Genomic DNA, 24,383 nt, shown 5'->3' on the forward strand with positions numbered 1-24,383 from the left:
CTTTCCCTTCTCCAGCTCTGTATCCCTTTTGCCAATCACCTTTCCGGCTCTTAGCTTCACCCCACCCCCTCCGGTCTTCGCCTATCATTTTGCATTTTCCCCTCCCCTTCCTACTTTCAATTCTCTTACTATCTTTCCTTCCAGTTAGTCCTGACGAAGGGTCACGGCCCGAAACGTCGACAGTGCTTCTCCCTATAGATGCTGTCTGGCCTGCTGTGTTCCACCAGCATTTTGTGTGTGTTGTTTGAATTTCCAGCATCTGCAGATTTCCTTGTGTTTACTTTTTAAACTGAGGAGGAAGTTCATGCTTCAGCACGACAACAATCCAAAGTTGAATATTTTAGTTTGTGTAACCTGGGGGAACTTAAAGTTACAAGAAAAAGTTTGTCAACCCATTGCAATGACTTGGTTTTCTGCATTAATTACTCATAAAATGTGGTCTGATCTTCACCTGAGTCACAATAATAGATGAAAACAATCTGCCTGAACTAGTAATACATAAACAATTGCACTTTTCATGTCTTTATTGAACACATTGGTTAATCATTCACAGTCCAGGCTAGAAAAGTATGTGAACCGTTGTATGTTATAATTGGTAGAATCTAAATTAGCAGCATAACCTCCACCACTCATTTCCTGTAGCTGCTGATCAGACTTGCAGAATGGCAAGGAGGAATTTTCGACCATGCCTCCATACAAAACTGTTTCAGTTTATCAATACTTCTGGGATTCCTTTCATGAAAGCTCTCTTTAGGTCATGCAACATCTCAATTGTGTTAAGGTCTGGACTCTGCTTGCTCATTCAAAGACACAAATTATCTTCTTTTTAAACCATCTATTGTTGATTTACTCTTGTGTTTTGGATTATTGATTTGTTGCGTCATCCATAGACTGTGATTGTTTAAATGCTGTACTTATTATTGACGAGAAGTACAACTGTGTGTTATTAGTTTGGCTGATTGTGCTTGTCTACTATCGGAATCAGAATCAGGTTTATTATCACCAGCATGTGACGTGAAATTTGTTAACTTAGCAGCAGCAGTTCAATGCAATACATAATACAGGAGAGAAAAAAATAAAAATAATAAGTAAATCAATTACTGTATAGCTATATTGAATAGATTAAAAATGTGCAAAAACAAATACTGTAAATTAAGAAAAGTGTGGTAGTGTCCAAGGGTTCAATGTCCATTTAGGAATTGGATGGCAGAGGGGAAGAAGCTGTCCCTAAATAGCTGAGTGTGTGCCTTCAGGCCTCTGTATTTCCTACCTGATGGTAACAGTGAGAAAAGAGCATGCCCTGGGTGTTGGAGGTCCTTAATAATGGATGCTGCCTTTCTGAGACACCGCTCCCTGAAGATGTTCTGGGTACTTTGTAGGCTGGTACCCAAGATGGAGCTGACTAGATTTACAACCCTCTGCAGTTTCTTTCAGTCCTGTGCAGTAGCCGACCCCCCCATACCAGACAGTGATGCAGCCTGTCAGAATGCTCTCCACAGTACATCTATAGAAGTTTTTGAGTGTATTTGTTAACATGCCAAATCTTCTCAAACTCCTAATGAAGTATAGCCGCTGTCTTGCCTTCCTTATAACTATATCAATATGTTGGGACCAGGTTAGATCCTCAGAGATCTTGACACCCAAGAACTTGAAACTGCTCACTCTCTCCACTTCTGATCCCTCTATGAGGATTGGTATGTGTTCCTTTGTCTTACCCTCTTGAAGTCCACAATCAGCTCTTTCGTCTTACTGATGTTGAGTGCCAGGTTGTTGCTGCGGCACCACTCTACTAGTTGGTATATTTCACTTCTATACACCCGCTTGTCACCACCTGAGAATCTACCAACAATGCCCTTGTCATCAGCAAATTTATAGATGGTATTTGAGCTAAACCTAGCCACACAGTCATGTGTATATAGACAGTAGAGCAGTGGGCTAAGCACACACTCCTGAGGTGTATCAGTGTTGATCGACAGTGAGGAAGATATGTTATCACCAATCCGCACAGATTGTGGTCTTCCGATTAGGAAGTTGAGTATCCAAGTGCAGAGGGAGGTACAGAGGCCCAGGTTCTGCAACTTCTCAATCAGGATTGTGGGAATGGTGGTATTAAATGCTGAGCTATAGTCAAGTCAAGTCAAGTTACTTTTATTGTAATTTCAACCATAACTGCTGGTACAGTGCATAGTAAAAATGAGACAACATTTCTCAGGACGGCATCCTGACATAGGTGTTTGCGTTGTCCAGGTGGTCTAAAGCCATGTGGAGAGCCATTGAGATTGCATCTGCCAATGACCTATTGTGGCGATAGGCAAATTCCAATGGGTCCAGGTCCTCGCTGAGGCATGAGTTCAGTCTAGTCATGACTGTTGATGTGAGTGCTACCAGGCGATAGTCATTAAGGCAGCCCACGTTATTCTTATTAGACACTGGTATAATTGTTGCTGTTTTGAAGCAAGTGGGAACTTCTGCCCGTAGCAGTGAGAGGTTGAAGATGTCCTTTGTGACTTAGATGAAGATCAGACCACATTTTAAGAGTAATTAATGCTGAAAACTAGTTAAATACAAATGGTTCACAAACCCTTTTTTTGCAACTGTAAACGTTTGGTTGAATTTTTTTACTATTTATAAATAAAAAACTAATATGCTTTTTTTTAAGTCAGTGTTTTCTGTCTCACTCACCAAACCTGTGAACCAGCTTCCAAGTAACAATTTGGCACTGCTTTAGCAGGGTTTGGGGGATTTTGGGCAGAAAATGTATTTCTTTATAAGGTTATTTAAAAGAGAGGACCCCCCCCCCCCCCCGTTTCACAGATGCCGAGTCCCAGGTTGGACTGATATCAGTGTGGGTTTTGGGAGTCTTGCTAACCTACTGATGGTTAGGGGAATGAGGTCCAGGATATACATCACTGCTGCATGATTATGAGACAAGCACTACTGATGGTCCAGACTTGGGCTGAAAAGATAGAACATTAAGAAGAAAGAGCTTGTCAGCTAATGAAGGTGGAATAATTGGAGGCTGCCCAGCGAGCTAATTTGCAGTCTATTCCTGATAAGGTACAAACTTTAATATGGAGGGTGATGATCCTACCGTGTGGTGAGGGGATGTTGGAGGATGCGGGTATCTGGCTGGATAATGAAAACGAGGGGGAGAGGCTTACATGCACCCCTAGGATTATTCCTGGAAATTATCACCATCTCCCCTGCATACCTGAAACTGTATGGTCCAGGCCAGTGATCATGCATTGCTAAACCTGCCACGTGGGGCATCGGTCCATGGCTTCTTCCTCCTGGGGAGGGGGGAGGTGGAGAAGGATCAGGAACGTGTAGAGGATGGTACAGTAGACCTCTCCAAGACAACAGAGATTAGGGAGTTCTCTGCTAAGGAATTGGTGAGTTTAAGGGAAAGGTACAAACAGAAGCTGTAGAGTCTGTGGCCACGTGGTTATTGAGGATATGGGATGGGGGGTGTACCAGAGTGAGCCTATCTAACAGACAGATGGATGCTTTAGGGAGACTATCACTCCAACACGCGATCAATAACACCCTGAGAATGCTGCTTGCTTCCACTAAGCATAATGCATCACTATGGGCAGCAGCGGTTGAATTCAAGTACCCTTCATTCCTTGAACATAATTTAAAACCCTAAGTGTAATGGAGCACAGGACATGGAGGCACTAAAGTCCTTTGCCAATGAGTTCTTATTATAGAATTATACAGCGATAGTGATAGCCCCCCCCCAAAAGAATGTTGAACTAGCATCTAGCATGATAGAACACATAGTTAAGGCAGCAGCTTCCCTGTTAAAATGAATAGTGCTGCCTTTAATAAGACTAGCAGTTGGTTTGTCCTAATTCGATTATTACAAGGTTTGGAGTTGTAGGTGAGTGAAACCAGGTAAGGAAGTTGGATAAGCAAATAGAGAATAGGCGTTCCCGAAACACCTGCAATGAAAGACTTTTGGCATTACTGAGAGCAGGGGTCCCAGAGGTGCAGGTAAATGGAGTTCCCACCCCCATCTTCTGTAATGTGGAAAGGGAAGCGAGAACGGGAGGCCATTATCAGGGAAAGGTCATTATTCAAACCCTCTCCCAATAACGGCTTCTTTTGTCCTCTGCTGGATTCCTCGCATTCCATTTAGGATTCTCTAAATCCTGTGCTGGAGGCACTACAAAGGGCTGACCTTCAGCAGCAGTGGGAATCTGGGCAGGTTAGCACCTTCGTGCCTCATCTTCATAGGGAGGGGAGAAATAATTCAACCTGCATCCCTCTTTCCTGTCAATAGATTATGAATGGTTTAAATGTGGAGAAATGTGTGAGGTGAGGCTACACGCAGGGTGGGGAGGGGGAACAGAGATAGAGAATGTGTGTGCATGAGGGTTTTTACCTTCAAGAGACCTTGCCTTTAAGAGACTGTGAATGTGCTGGGCCCTGCCCAGTTATTTTTTACTTTCCCTTTTGTCTGTTTTTCCCCTGCGGGAATTAACTGTTTGTTTTAATTTTCGCAGTTCCATGTGAAGTTGTGAAGAAAAGTACAAGCCTGGATTTTTTGTTCCCTGTGTTTTAAGTCTGTTACTTATTTGTTCCCTATATTTTTTTACTGAGTTAAGTATTGTATGTAATTAGTTTTGCTACAACAAGTGTATGGGACATTGGAAAAAAGTTGAATTTCCCCATGGGGATGAATAAAGTATCTATCTATCTATCTATGTTCTTAAGCCTGTTGCTTGTTTCCCATGCAATTGGTTTTAGGGATAACCCATATTTCACACTAGCCATGTGAAATTTGGGTTAATGGTGTAGAATTTGGGCAAATTCATTCTGGAAATGAGTTGCCTACATTTCAGAGGGACACAAGCATTTGGAAGCAATTCAAGGGAATTTGGTTTTTTTGTGTCTAAATACCCAGTGACTAATCAAGAGTGAGTTACATTTGTATCTCCCTGCATTACAGAATGGCAAATGGGTGTACAGTTGTCCCTCGGTATCTGCGGGGGATTCGTTCCAGGACTCCTCTTGGATACCAATATCTGTGGATGCTTGTCCCTTATATAAAATTGCGTAGTATTTGCATATAACCTACACACATCCTCCCGTATACTTTAAATCATCTCTAGATTACTTATAATACGTAATACAATGTAAATGCTATGTAAATAGTTGTTGTACTATTTTGTTTAGGGAATAATGACAAGAAAAAAGTCTGTACACGTTCAATAAAAACACAAAATGCTGGCAGAACTCAGCAGGCCAGACAGCATCTATGGGAGGAGGTAGTGACGACGTTTCGGGCCGAAACCCTTCATCGGGAGTCTGTACATGTTCAGTACAGACGCAACCATTGTAGCTCTTCTGGGAACGCTGATGCTGCCTTGGCATCAGCCGATGCCGATTCTCCGGTGATCTTTAAGTTCTTGAGGCTGAGGCGCCTTACATAGCTAGCCAGCCATCCCTTACTAGCCTTAAACTCCTTCCTCTCACTCACAACGCAAGTAGCGAACAAACGAAATGCGAGATGAACAATGTTGAGAGATCCTGAGAGACTGAGGATCTGTGAAATGGCGGGAGGCTACAGCAGGGTATGCCTACGCATCACTTCATTCGTGTGTATACAGTGTAGTGCTCGGCGCACGGTAAATTCAAGTTTTGCTTTTTGGAAATGTCTGGAATTTTTTTTTCAAATATTTTGATCCGCAGTTGGTTGAATCCGCGGATGCAGAACCCGTGGATATGGAGGGCCGACTGTATATGGTCTTAAATACCTTGGGGATAAAGAATAGCAAGTACGAGCAGCTTTCTCTCTCCCCTTTGTCTCTAAAGCATGCCTCAGACCATCGGGAAGGTATGCTCCATGCATACAGTCAGCCCTCCTTATCCGCAGATTCCGCATGCGCGAATTCAACCTACCGCGAATCGTGAAAACCCGTAAGTGATCTTCCAGCACTTGTTGTTCGAGTATGTACAGACTTTTTTTTCTTGTCATTATTCCCTAAACAATGCAGTATAACAACCATTTTACATAGCATTTACATTGTATTAGGTATTATAAGTAATCCAGAGATTATTTAAAGTATATGGGAGGATGTGCGTGGGTTATCGTGCATCGGGATCGAAAAAAATCGGAAGTTCTCTTACTAAGTAAGTCGGAACAGGTACATCCGGTATTATTTAGCGTCAGTTAGTCAGACGTTTGTCTTAGTATATAGTATATATTTAACCTTTCTATGCATATAAAACACTTAAGAATGTATGTTTCAGCGCCGGGCTCGGGAATGGAAGTTCTCAGGACAGATCGCTCCCGTGTGCGCTCTCCACCGTGCCGGGTTGATGTGGAGGATCAAAAACCCAATAATTAAACCACTGCGTTGCTTAGTAATAATTGTAGCTTTCATCGGGGCAGAGCCTTTCTCACTTTATCCTTTAAAATTGTTCCGATCGTTGACCGACATATTCTAATGCTTCTCCAATGACCGATGGTGTTTCACCTCTTTCCGATCGCTTTATTATTTCCACTTTATTTTTAATTGTGATCGTGATTATTTTTGTGAACAGAAACACTGCGCATTCAGAGCTCTGGCGCCGGGTCCTAATGTCCACCATACTGAGACAGGTTAAATAAGGTCTGGGGTGCCGCTGGGTCCTAAGGTTCACCGCATTGAGACAGGTTGAATAAGGGACTTGAGCATCCGCAATTCTGGATAAGGAGGGCCGACTATACTTTTAACTGAGTATCTGTTTGTTGAATATTTAGTTTCCTAGTTTGTGTAACTTGGGGGAACTTAAATGTTCGATCAAATTTTTAACTATAAATAAATGATTAATATGCTCATTTGTAGTCAGTGTTTTCTGTCTCACCAAACCTGTGAACCTGGCCTAGAGACTGAGGAGCCATAAACTTTATCTCCAGTTGTAGCCACTGACTTCTATGGCTCACTCAGCTTGACTGTTGGCATCACAGCAGCCTTTTACAAGTACCATTCTTCTCTAGTGACTAAGTTTAGAGGGGCAGCCTGACCTAGACAGTGTGGCTGTGGTTACATTTTTTCCCCACACTTTCACGATGGTCTGCACCGAGCTCTGAGGTATGTTCAGTGCCTTTGAGATGGTCTTGTATCCTTCCCCAGATCTGTGCTTCTTTATTTGCACTTCCAACTTGTTTTGAAAACTTCTGAGTCTTCTTTTCGGTTTGATTTGTTGAAAATCTACCATACTGTTGGATTTTACAGAGAGAGGGGTATTTATTCTTAAGAATTCATTGAAAACAGGTGATCCTCCAATTTTCTTCAGCAACAAATTAGGTGAATTGGTAACATACAGTAATACACACATGGAAACTTAGTGTAGTAATTACAAAGAGGTGAATGCTTTTTTAGCCTCACAATTTGGTTTTTAATTTTAGTAATTTGTTGACAGGCTTTGGAATTTTTCATTTGATTCGACATTATGCGTGATGTTTTGTAGATTAGCCTAAAAATCCTACTTAATATATTTTAAATTTAGAAAATGAGACAGTAAAATGTGTAAATAGCTGTAGGGGCTGAATACTTTTTCAAGGCACAGTATTAGAATTTACAAAAGACTGACAAACAACCAATGTACAAAAAACAAACTGTGCAAATGAGAATACAAGTTGCAAAAAGCCCCTAAAGGTCAGCCTGTAGGTTGTAGATTCAGTTCAGAGTTGTGGTGGGTAAAGCCAGTTCAGGAGTCTGATAGTCATAGGTTAATAACTGTTCCTGAACCTATTGGTGTAAGACCTAAGGCTTCTGTATCTCCTGCAGAGAGAAGAGAGCTTGGGCTGAATGATGGGGTATTTAATGATGAATGCTGCTTTTCTGTGCAACATTCCAGGTTGATGTACTCAATGGTGAGGAGGATTTTGTTTGTAATGGGCTTGGCTGTAACCACCACTCTCCGTAGTCTTTTCATCTTGGGCATTGGTGTTTCCACACCAGCAGCATGATGCAACTATTTAGGATATTCTTCAATGTATCGACAGAAGCTTGTTGAAGTTATGGAAACTTACGGAAATTGTGCTGCTGCTCAATTCATGGCATAAAAGTTATCAAATCATTGGCATAGCTATTACATACTTCCCCAAGCTCTGTTATCAACTTTTGTTACTTCCTGCACAATTTTTTGCTGTTTTTGGAGAGGAAGTAAGCAATGAAAATTAGAAAACCCAGATTACACTTGAAACCAAAGAAAAACGGCAGATGGTGGAAACTAAAGTAAAAACAGAAAGTGCTGAAAATCCAGCAGATCCAACAGCATTGATTGAAAGTGAGAGAGTTGATTTGCTTTTGGGTCAAGGATTCTTCACATCTTCCATGGCTGGAGTGATGATTATTCCAACTACACCCTATCCTCGTTATATGCATCTTCAGACTATGCAGATTCATAGTTATGCGAGGAACCTATTTCTATCAACGTCTCCTTATATGCGTCCAAAACTCACAGTTCTGCGAGAAGCACTGCTTTCCTGCCAATACAAGTCAGGTGCGCGTGCCTCACAATCTCAATCCTGCAAGTCTTGCATTGGTTTTGACAAGGTGTGGATGTGTGATCTTGCGCTCTTAAACTTCAGTTGGGTTTACCTTCTGTGCAGTGACTTTGTGCTTGAAATATTTACTATGCCTCCTAAGCATCCAATGTCATGTCTTGGGCCATCAGCTGAGCAACAGATAACCGCTTTAACACTTGAAAAAAAGTTGGAAATTATAAACAGCGCGGCATCAGGTGAAGATAACACAGCTCTGGGATGCTACTGCCAGGAACAGAATCTTGCCTTTAAAGTTCTTTTGTTGCTTGACAATGCGCCAGCCCATCCTAAACATTTGGACAGCATTCATCCTAACATAACAGTGCGTTTCCTGCCGCCTAACACAACATCGCTGATTCAACTACTGGATCATGGTGTGATCCACATTCAAGGTGTGTATTTTTTTTTTTACGGTGAACCATCTCTCAGATACTGCAAGCAACAGACAATTTTGAAAATCCTGGGAGTTTACCAATGGTGAGGGAATGGTGGAAGTTGGAACACTTGGCACAAATGGCGATGGACATGGACCCAAGTTTAGAACGGAGTCAGTATTTCAGTTGTTCCCTGCCGTCAACCCTTCTTCCCTACAAGCAAAGTTATGCTGAAAAACAAAACGCTGCCAAGCAAACAACCCTCACCACTTTCTTCAAACCGGTGTCATCTCCTGCTGCCGGCAGTTCTAAGAGTTCTGTGAGTCTTCCTTCACCCCTTGCTGTGCTTGATATGATCCTGACACCACAACAACCACTCATCTCCCGGAGTGAACACATCTCCCGCTGTTGGTGAGTACTGTACACCCTACTATATTAACTTTCAATGATTTATTACACTGAATATGACCTTAAATTGATGAAATATAATACGAATGTTGCCTTGTAGTACTGCTTTTGTGTCATATTGGTATGAAAATGTGAATAAATTACAGATAAAACATACTTAGGAAGCCCTCTGGAATGCATCCCTATTTTCTCCATTTAAACAATTATTCACATTATGCATTGACTACGAGGAACGTATCCCCCGCATATAACGAGGATGGGGTGTATAATGAAACAACATTTAAACACGTACTCAAAGAAATCTAATGCTGCAAATTTTTTAAATGATTCAAATTCCTCTTTCTACTCTTCTCTCTTACTGATCCATTTTAACTTTAATTAACTTTGGCTTATATAATCATCTGTATAAAATTTAAATTTAATTCATCCTTGCTGCTTCTTTATTAAGAAAAGCTTTTGACTTATATTTAACATGAATCAGTGAAGTAAACTGGTTGAAAAACCTCTGTACTGCTTTTGCTTTCACGGATACAACAGATCCCTTTTTGAGGATGCTATCCAAAAGAGGTAGCAAATACCAAACAAAGCTCCAAATATTTGGATTTGGGACTCACTCTTTTATCTGTGCAGGAGAACTATTCTAATCAATGAAACATCTGAGCTAGAATAGAATAAAAAAATACTTACAATGTTCAATCCAGATTGCAATTCAATAAAACTAATCCAAATGAGTCAGAAAGGGATTCAATAAAAGTTATGGTTGGAAAATTGGTCAATTCTGATGTTACATTACATGCGAATTATGGTAAGTTCATAATTACTCGTTTACTCAGGATTGTTTCTGATGGTGAAACTGTGTACATTCAATATTATTTCACTACATCAATTAACACCCTTTCTGGCTACTACAAAACCTATGAACAAGAAAGCCAAGAGAATCAAGTATACAGTTAAACTATAATCTATGTGCACCTAAGTCAAGCTCTTGGGAGTTTTTTGCAATATATTCATGGTCTCTAGGTACATATACTAGAACTCCCTACACAAAATTGTCAGGGTATTTACCTTGCACACAAACTGGAGTAATTCAAGCAGGTGGCTCAACACCAACTAATGGGGGTGGGGTGGGGGGTGAGGGTGAGCAGGAAAGGGAGATTAATCAAATAGTTTGACCAAAGAACTTACACAAACATGTAGGATGAACAGTTAGTCATTATATTTCATTAAGATCTTGTCCAAGGCTACAGCAGAATACAGATCAATTGCATTAACAGACAGAATTTAATCACTACAAATGCAAGATGATATATTTTGGGAAATCAAATAGGAGTAGCTATATAAAGTCAATGCTAGGGCACGAAGGAATGTTGGTGAAGAGGTAGACTAGGAGTGCAAATGTGCAGTTCTGGTTGCCACGCTAGAGGAAGATTAAGCTATAGAGGTTAAGGAAAATACTCACAAGGATGTTGCCTGAACTCGAAGACTCAGGTCATAATAAGAGATGGGCCAGCATATATTGTGTGTGTGTGTTAACCCCTGCCTCCGTTTCAAATTCACACTTTCACCTCAGTCAACAATATTTTTCTTTTACTTTCTGCAATAATGTGGAAAGGAAGGAGAGATCCACGAGACCGCTGGCCAGATCCAAAACCACCACTTGGGCCGCCCAGGTATCTCCTGACTGTAAAGGCAGCGGAGAACTTCTTACCTGCGTCGTAAGGCCTTGCTCCTCATCGTCCTGGCCACTCAAAACTCTTCTCAATTTCTCCATTGAATTGATCCAAAAGTAGTAAAACACGAAAATGAAGCTTCCGCTAAATTCGCCAGAAAGCGATAGCCAGGAAGCAGCTGGAAGCCAGTGGCGTCACCATAATATCGTCCCCATGCTGCAGCTCCTTGCTGAGGTCCGCTCCGGACGGAGAAGGAGGTGACACACAGGAGGTGGTTGCTGGACAACGTCGCTGCAGACATCGAAAGGCTGGTCCGAACAGTGCGAGTGAAAGACAAATATCTTCAGTGTACGGATGAAATTGCTCCATGTCGAAAATCTAAATTTTCTTTAGAGGAAATCCATCTTTAAACTAGTTCCCCAGCAATTTGCGTGGCTAAATAATTTCGTAAGTCGCTCCAGATGTCTCACCAACACCTTTTCAGAGACATTTAGGGATTGATATTTACTTTTGTAAAAGTAATGTCCAAGTTAGATCGCCATATCATAGAAAGTACGTGTATATCATGGCGATGCCGCAGAAAAAAATGTACTTGAATAATTCTGGGGGAAGTAAGTTCCTGACGAAGGGTCTCGGCCCGAAATGTTGACGGTGCTTCTTCCTATAGATGCTACCTGGCCTGCTGTGTTCCACCAGCATTTTGTGTGTGTTGATTCCATTTAAAGAGTTAGATTGGAGAAGTTGTTTTCGGAGCAAATTAGATTGAGCAGAAATTTAACAGGTGTACAAGATCATGTCAGATTTAGACAGGGCTATAGAGAAGTGTATGGTTTAAGGAACAGGGAAACGTTGCAGTGGATGTGGTAAGCTTTATTATATAGCGATTGATCCGGAACGCACAGGCTATAATCCGATAGAAACAGTTAAAATAGCATTTGGAAATAAATTGGATTGAATTGGAAACCAACGTGAGAGAATATAATTTGCAGACTTACAAGAAAAAGTGAGGAAATTAAATTAATAATTCCTTCTTTGTCTTTATGATTTTATGCTTTGGTTTTTCCATTGCTGCCTAATTTTTCAATACATAATTCATAAGATTTTTGATACAAGGACCCATTTTATCATTCAGACAAAAATCAGATACCTTGCCCAATTCAGCACTTGTTCCATTGCCTGCAGATCACAGTTTATCATTTAGATGTCTGAGTACCATGTCATTGACAGTGTATTTCTGTATCATCTCCAGTCAGTTTTCTAACACCTGGAAGTCTCTGCCACGCTGCTATATTTAAGTCGAAATCATTAATGTAATGCCCTGCAGAGTGCTGTGGAACAAGAGTGCAAGTACAGAGTTCCCTGAAAGTGGCAGGTTGATGACAGGCTTGGGGTTCCTGCAGGCACCGGTTGCAACCCTGGCCTCTGTAAAGTCCGAAGAAAAGCCTTGATTCTCTACTTTTATACATGTGCAGGAATGCGCATTCTTATTTGTAACTGCATACCATACTTTTGATAACTGTTGAGGTTGGTGGACAATGTTTACAATATAGTCACATTTTTGGTCATAATTCTGAGAATTGTGTGTTGTAACTTTCATTAGTGTGCACCCCATTATTCTGTCAGAACTCAATAGTGTGCTTTCTGTTATTCTGGTAAATATCATTAGTGGGCACTACATTATTCCGGCAGACCTTGTTAGTGTCTACAGCATCTTATTGGTAAATCTCATTAGTGTATACACCACTATTCTGGTAAATCTCATTAGTGTGCATACCATTATTCCGATAAATCTCATTAGTGTGCACACCATTATTCTGATAAATCTAGTTAGTGTGTACACCATTATTGTGGTAAATCTCATTAGTGGGCACCACATTATTCAGGCAGACCCTGTTAGTGTCTACACCATTATTCTGGTAAATTTCATTAGTGGGCACCACATTATTCTGGCAAATCTCGTTAGTGTGCACAATATTATTTCAGTAGATCTCATTAGTGTGTACACCATTCTATTGGTAAATCTCGTTAGTGTACACATTATTATTCTGGTAAATCTTGTTAATGTGAATACTTTTATTCTGGCAAATTATTATTCCAGCAAATCTAGTTTGTGTGCTTACTATTATTCCTGCTGATCTCGTTAGTGTCCTCTCCATTATTTCATTGGATGTCATTAATATGCATACCATTATTCTTTCAGATCTCATTAATATGTACACCATTTTTCCAACATTTTTCTCGTGTACACCATTATTTTGAGAGACCTCTTTAGTGCACACCGTTATTCAGACAGTGTGTACTATTGTAACATGAACAAAATAACTAGAGAGGCGCAGCTGGTAGATATAAAAGTAGTCTTTTATTCAACAAAATGAGACAGTCTCTGAAGCAAGAGGCCTCTTTGACACAATATTGCATGACATTTTATATGCTAAAGACCAAAGGACAATTTTATAGTTACAATGTATCTGCAATGCTTCCTTTGAATTACATATAATTTTCACCTCCTTCTTCGCCCTACACCGCAGCCACCTAAAATGAATGTTAATCAGTATTATCTTTTTTTTTAGTTAACTGATGTCCACAGCTCCAGGAAACTATTGTCCAGGGCTGCATTTTAAATTTAATCTACAATCCACGTTCTGGTCTAATGATTGGTTGCTGAAGTTAATATTTGTTATATATCCTAATTCTAGAATGTTCCCTAACAGTCTCTCCTTCCGACCCTCCTGGACAAAACTAAATTTGTTTGAGGAAAGGTCAAACCTCATGGAGAATCTGATCAAATTGGGCAGCAAAAATGCTCTGTGCCTCGGAACCTCTTTGCAATTTACCTGTCATGTGCATCTACATTTATGCTGTCATTCTTAATGGCTATCTACCAGATTCTAAGCAGAGATTGTTCCAGAAATTTGACCAATAATCTTTAAAATGCAGCTTTCATCATTTGTATGCCTGTTGCCTTCTTCCCTGCTGGCTGATTGGAGTTTAATAACATTCTTTATCTTCACCCCTCCAGCCTCTGATAGCTAAAATTCTGCAGTGGCTTTTAGTGGTTGGGGTGGTCTCTATTTGAATGACTATAAGGACCTCTCCCTGCTGGCATCCCCTTCTGGAGTGTCAGTCAATCGCTTGCCCAGCCACTGAGAAGGCCCAGCTCATTTGTATTCACTCCCCATTCAGCCTGGGTGACTACCTGCAGATGTCATGTGCAATGTTTTCTCTTTCTCAATCTGCCATTCCATCAAAGTTGTGGAACCCGATTTCTCTGTTGTAACTCGGGTCCCTTCCCATCTATTTTTCCCAAATGTTTTTCTATACTGAGTTACACAATTAATGATCTGCCTTCAACAACCAGCCTTCATTACAGAGTATTGTTGCGGTTATACTTAAGTATGCTGTTTATGGCTTGCTGTCGTGTTCTCTTGGTCTTCGCGTTTGTTGTGGGTCTTCCATCAGCTGTGGTCAGGTCTGATGCAGCCGGCTGGTGTCCATCACTTGGGTTCTCTGCAATTACACTGTTACCAGGTACACTTGATCCCCTGCTCTGTCTCAGAGCGACAAGGTGAGTCAGACAGTTTAACCAGAGTCCAGTGGCTGCCTCGCTAGGACTGTACACAGACATAGGCGTTATTTGTCTGGAGCACCACCTGGCAGTGAAACCTTTCTCCTCAGCCAGCTCCCTTACCGTGACTTGGTCACCTGGCTGTGGGAGGTCTATCTTCTCTCCCTCTGGGTCTCTGATCCGCAAAATGTCGCTACTGTTTGTTCGATCGCTCAGTGTGTTTCCTTGTTTACAATGGCACTTCACATCTCCTTGTAATCTTGCTAACTTAGCCGTTGTAGTATCTTCCTGTAATTCCTGGTGCTTCTCCACTGCCCTCCTCGCACTGATGTCTGCCTGCTCATTCTCTTTCTGCCCCTTACTCTCCCCTTTCTGGTGAGCTTTTATGTTAACCACTGCTACCTCCTCAGGCAGCTGCACTACTTCTTACAACTCCTGGCTGTGCTTGGCCCCTACCCTTGGGACCTTGTGACATGATTTCCACACATTGTCCTGTCTCTTCTCTCTGCTTGGGGCTGCTGTCTATTTCTGTGGGCCATGTTAGCTGCATTGTGGGTCACAACATGTTTATTGTCCCTGTCTGGTTCATGTTATTTCTTCTTTTCCTGAGTCTATGATAGCACCTGCCTTACTCAGTGTGACTTTCCTCGGGAGAAAAGTTTGGGCACACCCAATATCTCAAGGAAGCTACATTCCTTCAATCTCAAGTATCTGAGGTTGACTTCTCTCTGCCCTCATTGTTTCACCTCCTGCATTGGTAATGTAAATTGCCTCTTCAGTCGTGGGCAAGGATAGATCAGTTGTTGATAATGACAACCCCATGTCCACTAACATTTCGCATTGCTGGCCCCCTTATAAACCTCTTCTGTACATCTGTGGATGACTACCACTGGCAACAGAGACTGCTGTCAGCCATTTGTCTGACCTCATCAGCTCTATAATCTGGTCAGCAGTCAAATTGGAAAGAGAGGGTGCTGCTGTGCATTCTGCCTGATTTGGTGAGTGGTTTTCATACTTTCCTCTTTTTTTCAGAGCACTGCTCCAACCATGGCTTGAGAACCCACAGCTGTAACAAATCATGATCTTGAACCTCTCACGTCTACTGTAGCAATTCCTTGCTACGTGCCCCAGCTGCTGGCATGCAAAACAAGTTCTCTCTGGCTCGGTGACAGCTGCTACATTCATTACGGCCAGTTTACGGCTTCTCTTCCCCCCTTCTCTGGTCTATCTCACTGGCCCACGATACTATTGTGGAGTAGGTCAATCCCACTACTATTCCCAAATCTAAAACTTCCTGATGGGCTGAGCTCAGGCCATCCTTCAGCATTTTCAGGAAGACTGGGTCATCCCTCCCTGGATTATCCAACCCTGAATACTCCTCATACGCTTGATATTTACGTTCTGCATAATCCATGGCAGGCTCATCAGCTCTCTGAACTACTGACATCGTCATCCCCCAGTTACTTTCACCTTCCACTTGCTGCCTCACGTCCCCCTTAAAGAAGCAATATCTCTCTAAATTGCTGGCATTCCTCGTTGTTGCCCATGTACCATCCTGCAACCCCTGGGTCACACTGTCTCACATACTCCTCAGAAATTTTGCTTTTACCAACACGTGGATATCTTTAGGGTGCATCTGGTGAATTTCAATGATTTCCTCAAGCTTACGCCAGAATTTTGCATTCTCACAGGCACCTTTAAGTGAGGTCAACTCTGACAAAATGCTCTGCTTGTCCCCGGGACTGAAGGGCTTATGGATGGTCATAATCAAAGTTAAGGGCTGGCTCGGGTCTTCACGGTTCTCAACAAGACGTTGCTTTACCTCAATTGGTGCCATCCTGAGAGATATACTGACAGATATAACCATATAACAATTACAGCACGGAAACAGGCCATCTCGGCCCTTCTAGTCCATGCGGAACGCTTCCTCTTACCTAGTCCCACCTACCTGCACTCAGCCCATAACCCTCCATTCCTTTCCTGTCCATATAGCTAACCAATTTTTTTTAAATGACAAAATCAAACCTGCCTTTACTACTTCTACTGGAAGCTCCTTCCACACAGCTACCACTTTCTGAGTAAAGAAGTTCCCCCTCGTGTTACCCCTAAACTTTTGCCCCTTAACTCTCAGCTCATGTCCTCTTGTTTGAATCTCCCCTACTCTCAATGGAAAAAGCCTATCCATGTCGACTCTATCTATCCCCCTCATAATTATAAATATCTCTATCAAGTCCCCCCTCAACCTTCTGCGTTCCAAAGAATAAAGACCTAACTTGTTCAACCTTTCTCTGTAACTTAGGTGCTGAAACCCAGGTAGCATTCTAGTAAATCTCCTCTGTACTCTCTCTATTTTGTTGACATCTTTCCTATAATTTGGTGACCAGAACTATACACAATAGAGGAAGAAGATAGAGGAAGAAGAATTCTAAAGGAAATATGACACAACCGTGGCTAATAGGAGAAGTCAAAAGCAACACAAAAGCCAATGAGATGGCATATAATAGAGTAAATACTAGTTGGAAGTTAGAGGATTGAGAAGCTTTTAAAAGCCAACAAAAGACAAATTAAAAAAGTCATTAAGAAGGTAAAGATGGAATACAGAAGTAACCTAACCAATAATATTAAAGAGGATACAAGAAGTTTCTGAAAATGCATAAAGTGTAAAAGAGAGGTGAGAATGGACATTGGACCAATGGAAAATGATGCTGGAGATATAGTAATGGGGGACAAAGAAATGGCAGATGAACTGCCTACGTATTTTGCATTAGTTTTCACTGTGAAAGACACTAGCAGTATGGTGGAAGTTGCAGGTGACGGGTCATGAAGTGTGAGAAGTTACTGTTACTAGAGAGAAGGTTCTTGGGAAACTGAATGGTTTGAAGCTAGATCAGTCACCTGGACCAGATGGTATACACCCCTAGATTCTTAAAGAGATGACTGAAGTGATTGTGGAAGCATGAGTAATGATCTTTCAAGAATCACAAGATTCCAGAATGGTTCCAGAAGACTGGAAAATTGCAAATATCATTCCACTCTTCAAGAAGGGAAAGGGTCAGAAGAAAGGGAACTGTAGGCCAGTTAGTCTGACATCAGTGGTTGGGAAGATGTTAAAGCTGATTATTAAATTTGAGGTGTCAGGGTACTTGGAGGCACATGATAAAATAGACCATAGTCAGCATGGTTTTGCTCAAAGGAAAACCTTGTCTGAAAAGTCTGTTGAAATTCTTTGAAGAAATTGCAAGCAGGTTAGACAAAGGAGAATTGGTTGATGTTGTGTACTTGGATTTTCAGAAGGCCTTTGACAAAGTGCCACACATGAGGCTGCTTAACAAGCTACGAGCCCATGGAATTAACAGGAAAGATCCTAGCATCGATAAAGCCACAGCTGATTGGCAGGAAGCAAAGAATGGGAATAAAGGGATCCTTTTCTGGTAGGCTGCTGGTGACCAGTGGTGTTCCACAGTGGTCTGTGTTGGGAATGATTCTTGTTATGCTATATGTCAATGATTTGGATGACGGAATTGATGGTTTTGTTGCAAGGTATGCAGACAATACGAAGATAGGGCCAGGTAGTTTTGAGGAAGTAGAGAGGCTACAGAAGGATTTAGACAGATTAGGAGAATAGGCAAAAAAAGAATGGCAGATGGAATGCAGTGTCTGGAAGTGTATGGTCATGTACTTTAGTAGAAGAAATAAAAGGGTTGACAATTTTCTAAATGGAGAGAAAGTACAAAAAGCTGAGACACAAATGTTTTTGGGAGTCCTTGTGCAGGATTCCTGTCCTGTGGGGGCGTACCTTATTCTGATTGTCAAAAGTCGCTTCCATTTGTTATTGGTTAGTTTAGAAACTGCAGCTGCTTTTCCCTTTGGGTAGACATCTGGTGTCCAGTTTCAAATATGCTGGAGATATAATATGGCGTAAGGAAAGGGCTTGCTCTCTTCTTCCTTTGTTTAAGGTGAGACCGTTGGGAAGGTATGCTCTGTGCAAACTTTTAACTAAGTATGTTGAATGTACATATGTTTGTTGAGTATTCAGCTTTGTAGTGTCTGTAACTTGGTGAACATGAATGTTTGGTCAAATTTTTACTGTTTGTAAATAAATTATTATAAACTATTTGAAGTTAGTGCATTTCCTTGTCTCACTTGCCAGATTTGTGAACCTGACTGAAATTACATTTGGCGCCACAAGCATGGTGTGGTTTTTTGAGCAGAAATGCATTTCTTCAAGAGGTTATTTAAAAGGGAGGACCCACGGAATGAGAGATGTAGAGTCCCAGGGTGGACAGATAATAGTGTGGGCTATGGAAGTCTTGTTAACTTACTGATGGTTTACGGGATGCCAGTATATTGGTCAGACCAGTTAGATTTTGCTGGGGTTGAAATGGGACATCGCATTGTTTCTATACTTAAGTCATTGGGTTTTCCCGAAAGAAAAGATAGCTGGAGGGATGCTTTCTGGCTGTTTGCAACAATTGTAAGACATTAATAAAATATGATAAGTGTTCGGCACGGACTAGAATGGCCGAGATGGCCTGTTTCCATGCTGTAATTGTTATATGGTTATATATGTTATATGATAGTAAGTCTTAAGAATGAACTGCTTGAAGGGTCAATTGGGAACCTGATTCAGTTATGGTTCGAGCCTTGTTGACATGGGACGATGATCCTACTGTGGTGTTAGGAGGTATGGATGTCTGGCTGGATGATGAAAATGAGAGAGAGAGATATTTAATCCTTGAAATGATTGCCTTCTCCCTTGTGTGTCCAAAAAAGTATGGACCAGGCCAGTTCCCACACTTGCCATGGGGGGCATCGGCCTGCAGCTTCTTCCTCTCGAGGAGAAGCCTCAGGAATGTGTGAGAGATGGTGTAATGGACACCTTCAAGACAACAGAGCTTGGAATTCTCCACTAAGGAACTGGAGAGCTTAGGGGACAGGTATAGACAAAAGGCTGAGGGATCTTTGGTCATGTGGTTATTGAGAATATGGGACGAGGTGGGTACTGGAGTAATCCTATCTAGCAGAGAGGTAGGTGCCTTAGGGAGCCTATTGTCCCAACACATGATCAATAATACCTTGAGAACACTGTTTGCTTCCCTGAGCATAATGAATCATTATGGATTCGGGTAACAGCAACAGTTAGACATAAGTATCATTGTCTTACTGAATGGAATTTAAAATCCCAAGCAGAATGGAGCACAGTAGATGAAGGTACTAAAGTTCTATGCTAGTGGGTCCTTTACTATCTGTATGCACATGATTGTGTCACCACCCACAGTTCCAATCTACTAATTAAATTTGCTGATGTTACTGTACTGATTGGCATAATCTCAAATAATAATGAGGCAGCCTACAGAGAGGAAGTCATCACCCTGACACAGTGGAGTCAAAAAAACAACCTCTCCCTCATTGTTGCAAAAACAAAGGAGCTGGTTGTGAACTACAGGAGGAATGGAGACAGGTTAACCCCTATAGACATCAATGGATCTGTGGTTAAGAGGGTGAACAGCTTTAAGTTCCTCATCATAAACATCACCAAGGATCTCACGTGCTCTGTACGTACCAGCTGCGTGGTGAAAAAGGCACAACAGTGCCTCTTTCACCTCAGACAGTTGAAAAAGTTTGGTATGGCCCCCTAAATTAGAAACATAGAAAGCCTATAGCACAATACAGGCCCTTCACCCCACAATGCTGTGCAGAACCCATAACCCTCTTTTTTTCTAAGCGCCACATGTCTATCCAGGACTCTTATCCTATCGTATCTGGCTCTCCCACCGTCGCCATTCCACATACTCACCACTCTCTGTGTCAAAAAACTTATCCCTGACACCTCCTCTGTATCTACTTCGAAGCACCTTAAAACTGTGCCCTCTTGTGTTAGCCATTTCAGCCCTGGAAAAAGCCTCTGACTATCCACACAATCAATGCCTTTCATCATCTTATACACCTCTGTCAGGTCACCTCTCATCCTGCACCGCTCTGAGGAGAAATGGCTGAGATCACCCAACCTATTCTCATAAGGCATGCACCCCAATCCAGGCAACATCCTTGTAAATCTCCTCTGCACCCTGTCTATGGCTTCCACATCCTTTCTGTAGTGAGGCGTCCAGAACTGAGTGCAGTACTCCAAGTGGGGTCTGACCAGGGTCGTATACAGCTGTAACATTACCTCTCGGCTCTTGAACTCAATCCCGTGGTTGATGAAGGACAATGCACCATATGCCTTCTTAACCACAGAGTCAACCTGCACAGCAGCTTTGAGTGTCCTATCGACTTGGAGCCAAGATCCTTCTGATCCTCACATTGCCAAGAGTCTTATCTTTAATACTATATTCTGCCATCATATTTGACCTACCAAAATGAACCACCTCACACTTATCTGGGTTGAACTCCATCTGCCACTTCTCAGCCCAATTTTGCATCCTATCAGTGTCCCGCTGTAACCTCTAACAGCCCTCTACACTATCCACAACACCCCCAACCTTTGTGTCATCAGTAAATTTACGAACCCATCCCTCCACTTTCTCATCTAGGCCATTTATAAAAATCACAAAGAGAAGGCGCCCTAGAACAGATCCCTGCGGCACACCACTGGTCTCTGACTTCCATTTTTGACCCGTCTACAACCACTCTTTGCCTTCTGTGAGCAAGCTAATCCTTGATCCAGAAAGCAAGGTCCTCTTGGATCCAATTCCTCTTTACTTTCTCAGTAAGCCTGGCATAGGGAACCTTATCAAATGCCTTGCTGAAATCCATATACACTACATCTACTGTTCTACCTTTCACAATGTGTTTAGTCACATCCTCAAAAAATTCAATCAGGTTCATAAGGCACGAGCTGCCTTGACAAAGCCATGCTGGTGCTGACCATCGCTAATCATATTATGCCTCTCCAAATGTTCATAAATCCTGCCTCTCAGGGTCTTCTCCATCAACTTACCAACCACTAAAGTTAGACACACTGGTCTATAATTTCCTGGGCTATCTCTACTCCCTTTCTTGAATAAGGGAACAACATCTGCAACCCTCTAATCCTCTGGAACCTCTCCTGTCCCCATTGAGGATGCAAAGATCATTGCCAGAGGCTCAGCAATTTGCTCCCGCCTCCCACAGTAGCCTGGGGTACATCTCATTCGGTCCCAGAGACCTATCAACTTGATGCTTTCCAAATGCTCCAGCACATCCTCTTTCGTAATGCCTATATACTCAAGCTTTTCAATCCGCTCTAAGTCCTCCTTACAATTGCCAAGATCCTTTTCCGTAGTGAGTACTGAAGCGAAGTACTCATTAAATATCTCTGCTGTCTCCTCCGGTTCCATACACACTTTTTCACTGTCACACTTGATTGGCCCTATTCTATCATGTCTCATCCTCTTGCTCTTCACATACTTATTGAATGCCTTGGGGTTTTCCTTAATCCTGCTTGCCAAGGCCTTTTCATGGCTCCTTCTGGCTCCCCTGATTCCATTCTTAAGGTTCTTCCTGTGAGCCTTATCATCTTATAGATCTCTATCATTACCTAGTTTTTTGAACCTTTCGTAAGCTTTTCTTCTTGACTAGATTTTCAACAGCCTTTGTACACCATAGTTCCTGTATCCTACCATCCTTTCCGTCTCATTGGAATGTACCTATGCAGCTACTGTCCCCTGCTCCTCTGGTGCCTGCTCTATAAAGCTGTCTCCTTTTAAACTCTGCGTCGGTCTAACTTGCTGATGTCCAAGCACTTGCGCAGTTGTCCTTTGATCAAACCGCTGAAGGAAAATCTGTCTCCTTTTAACCTCTTCACACTGGTGTTACTCGCTCACGTCCATGCGCTTGTGCAGTCATCCCTCGATCTAAGAAAATTCCAAGAACTTTCTATAGGGGCATCCTGGCTGGCTGCATCACTGACAGGTATGGGATCTGAACTTCTCTCAATCGAAGGACTCTGCAGAGTTGCATGGACAGCCCAGCACATTTGTAGGTGTGAACTTCCAACTATTCAGGACATTTACAAAGACAGGTGTGTAAAAAAGGCCCGAAGGGTCATTGGAGACCCGAGTCACACCAACCACAAACTGTTCCAGCTGCTACCATCTGGAAATGGTACCGCAGCATAAAAGCCAGGACCAACAGGCTCTTCCACTAGGCCATCAGACTGCTTAATTTTTGCTGACAGGACTGTATTTCTATGCTATATTGACCATCCTGTTGTACATAATAATGATACAAGTGTGAATCATTGGGGGACGGGTGATGGTCAGTATATTTGCACCTCATTGTTGTAGGGAGGGGTCATTCAATTTGCATCCTTCGCTGTAAATAGAGTCTGAATGATTTGAATGCGGAGAAATGTGAGGTGCGGCCACACATCAGTTTGCGTGCGTGTGTGTGTGTGTGTGTGTGTGTGTGTGTGTGTGTGTATACTTGGCCTTTAAGAGACTCTGTGAATTATGTTGGGTCCCACCCAGTTACTTTTTCCTTATCAGTTCTCTGATAAGTGCTGTTTCTCTGTAGGAAATTAACTGTTCTAAGTTTTGGCACTTTCATAAGAAGTTTTAAAGAAGAGGCGTACAGCCCAGGCTTTGTGATTTGTGTTTAATCTGTGACTTTGTTTCCTGTTTTTGTTCAGGCAAATACTTTGTTTCTTGTTTTCTAATTCTGTATGTGTTTATTTTGTCTTAATCTGTTTCTTTGTTACTTGTTTCCCCATATAATTGGTTTATGGATGATTCATTTCATAGTGGCCATATGAAATTTGAGTTGAAATTTGGGCAATTTTATTCCAGATATGAGGTGCCTTCATTTCAGAGGGAAATGAGCACTTGGGCTCAATTCTTGAAGTTCTAGAATTTTTGTTTTCTAAATGTCCAGTGATTGATCAGGAGCAAGTGCATTTGTATCTCACTGCAATACCAAATGGCAACATGGTGAATGCTGATTTGTGGTGGGAGATCCTGTTATACATTCCTGGGGATGGTGTTTGAACATTGGACCAACGAGTCAGACTGCTGAATTTGTATGAATCACATTACAGAAGGGATGCCACTGATATTGATCCCTTTGACGACAAAGAAATTATCTGGCCTCTCGGGTTTTGGCATTCTGTTTTGGGGAATCTGAGAGCGGGTAGTCTATTTTAGCCAACCTCAACCCAGAGTATGGTAACAGTCTTAATAGGACTTGAGCCTTAATAGCCATTGTTGATTAAGTGCTTTCAGGGCTGGTATTTCCCTATGTACCATTTGTATAATTGGAAAGTCGTGACACTTAAAGTGATTTCCCCACCAGACAGAGTGCTGGTGTAGGTGGTATGTTGAGTACAGGTACAGGGTGGGTGCAAGGTGGGTGGCAAGTGTGAGCAGGAGCAGAATCTTCTGATGTCTGTGTCTGTGCCAAGTGGTGTTGTGAAGATGGGCACTTGTTGGAAGCTGAGTGGCACTTACTGGATATGGAGTTCCAAGGCCCACCCATTGTTTCCACCGGGTGGTGGGATTGATACGTGGTGCTGTACGTATGCCACCCCAATGCCCTGGATGAGCATCTTACCCGTGCTGGTCGTTAAAGAGGGCTGTTACAAAGGAAGGCTGTTTGAATGATAGCCTTTCTCTGCATGGTACAGCCAGACAGTCCCAGGAACTGATGCCTTGGATTACCTGCTCACAAAAGAAGATGGCACTTGTACCATTACTTGTACCTACATTCCTGATGGGTTGGTGAACTTCACTCACCTGGTTGATCATATCTCAAAGCCAGTGTATAAAACTAAGTGTGGGACCAGCTCATTGGCTATTACACTACAGGGTGGGGCTGGTGGACTACTATAGTATACTGAAGAGATGACT

At 42.1% G+C, this 24,383-nt stretch overlaps 2 protein-coding genes across 6 annotated transcripts in view; one reads left to right on the forward strand and one right to left on the reverse strand.

The window, feature by feature from the left end:
• Positions 1 to 11,224, reverse strand: part of sft2d1 (SFT2 domain containing 1) — a 75,224-nt gene extending 64,000 nt beyond the window's left edge. Inside the window, exon 1 of the mRNA XM_073051097.1 lies at positions 11,033 to 11,224. Within this exon, the coding sequence (XP_072907198.1) occupies positions 11,033 to 11,095 (63 nt within the window). The 5' untranslated portion in view covers positions 11,096 to 11,224. The remainder of the gene's footprint in view (positions 1 to 11,032) is intronic.
• A 30-nt stretch (positions 11,225 to 11,254) lies between these two features.
• Positions 11,255 to 24,383, forward strand: part of LOC140730525 (uncharacterized) — a 125,721-nt gene continuing 112,592 nt past the window's right edge. Inside the window, exon 1 of one of the 5 annotated variants that reach the window (XM_073051094.1) lies at positions 11,255 to 11,441. The gene's annotated coding sequence lies outside the window, so the exon portion shown is untranslated. The remainder of the gene's footprint in view (positions 11,442 to 24,383) is intronic. The other 4 variants (XM_073051095.1, XM_073051090.1, XM_073051093.1 and 1 more) reach the window with 4 other exon arrangements.

This window comes from Hemitrygon akajei, chromosome 7, assembly GCF_048418815.1.
Source record: "Hemitrygon akajei chromosome 7, sHemAka1.3, whole genome shotgun sequence".
Lineage (NCBI taxonomy): Eukaryota > Metazoa > Chordata > Chondrichthyes > Myliobatiformes > Dasyatidae > Hemitrygon > Hemitrygon akajei.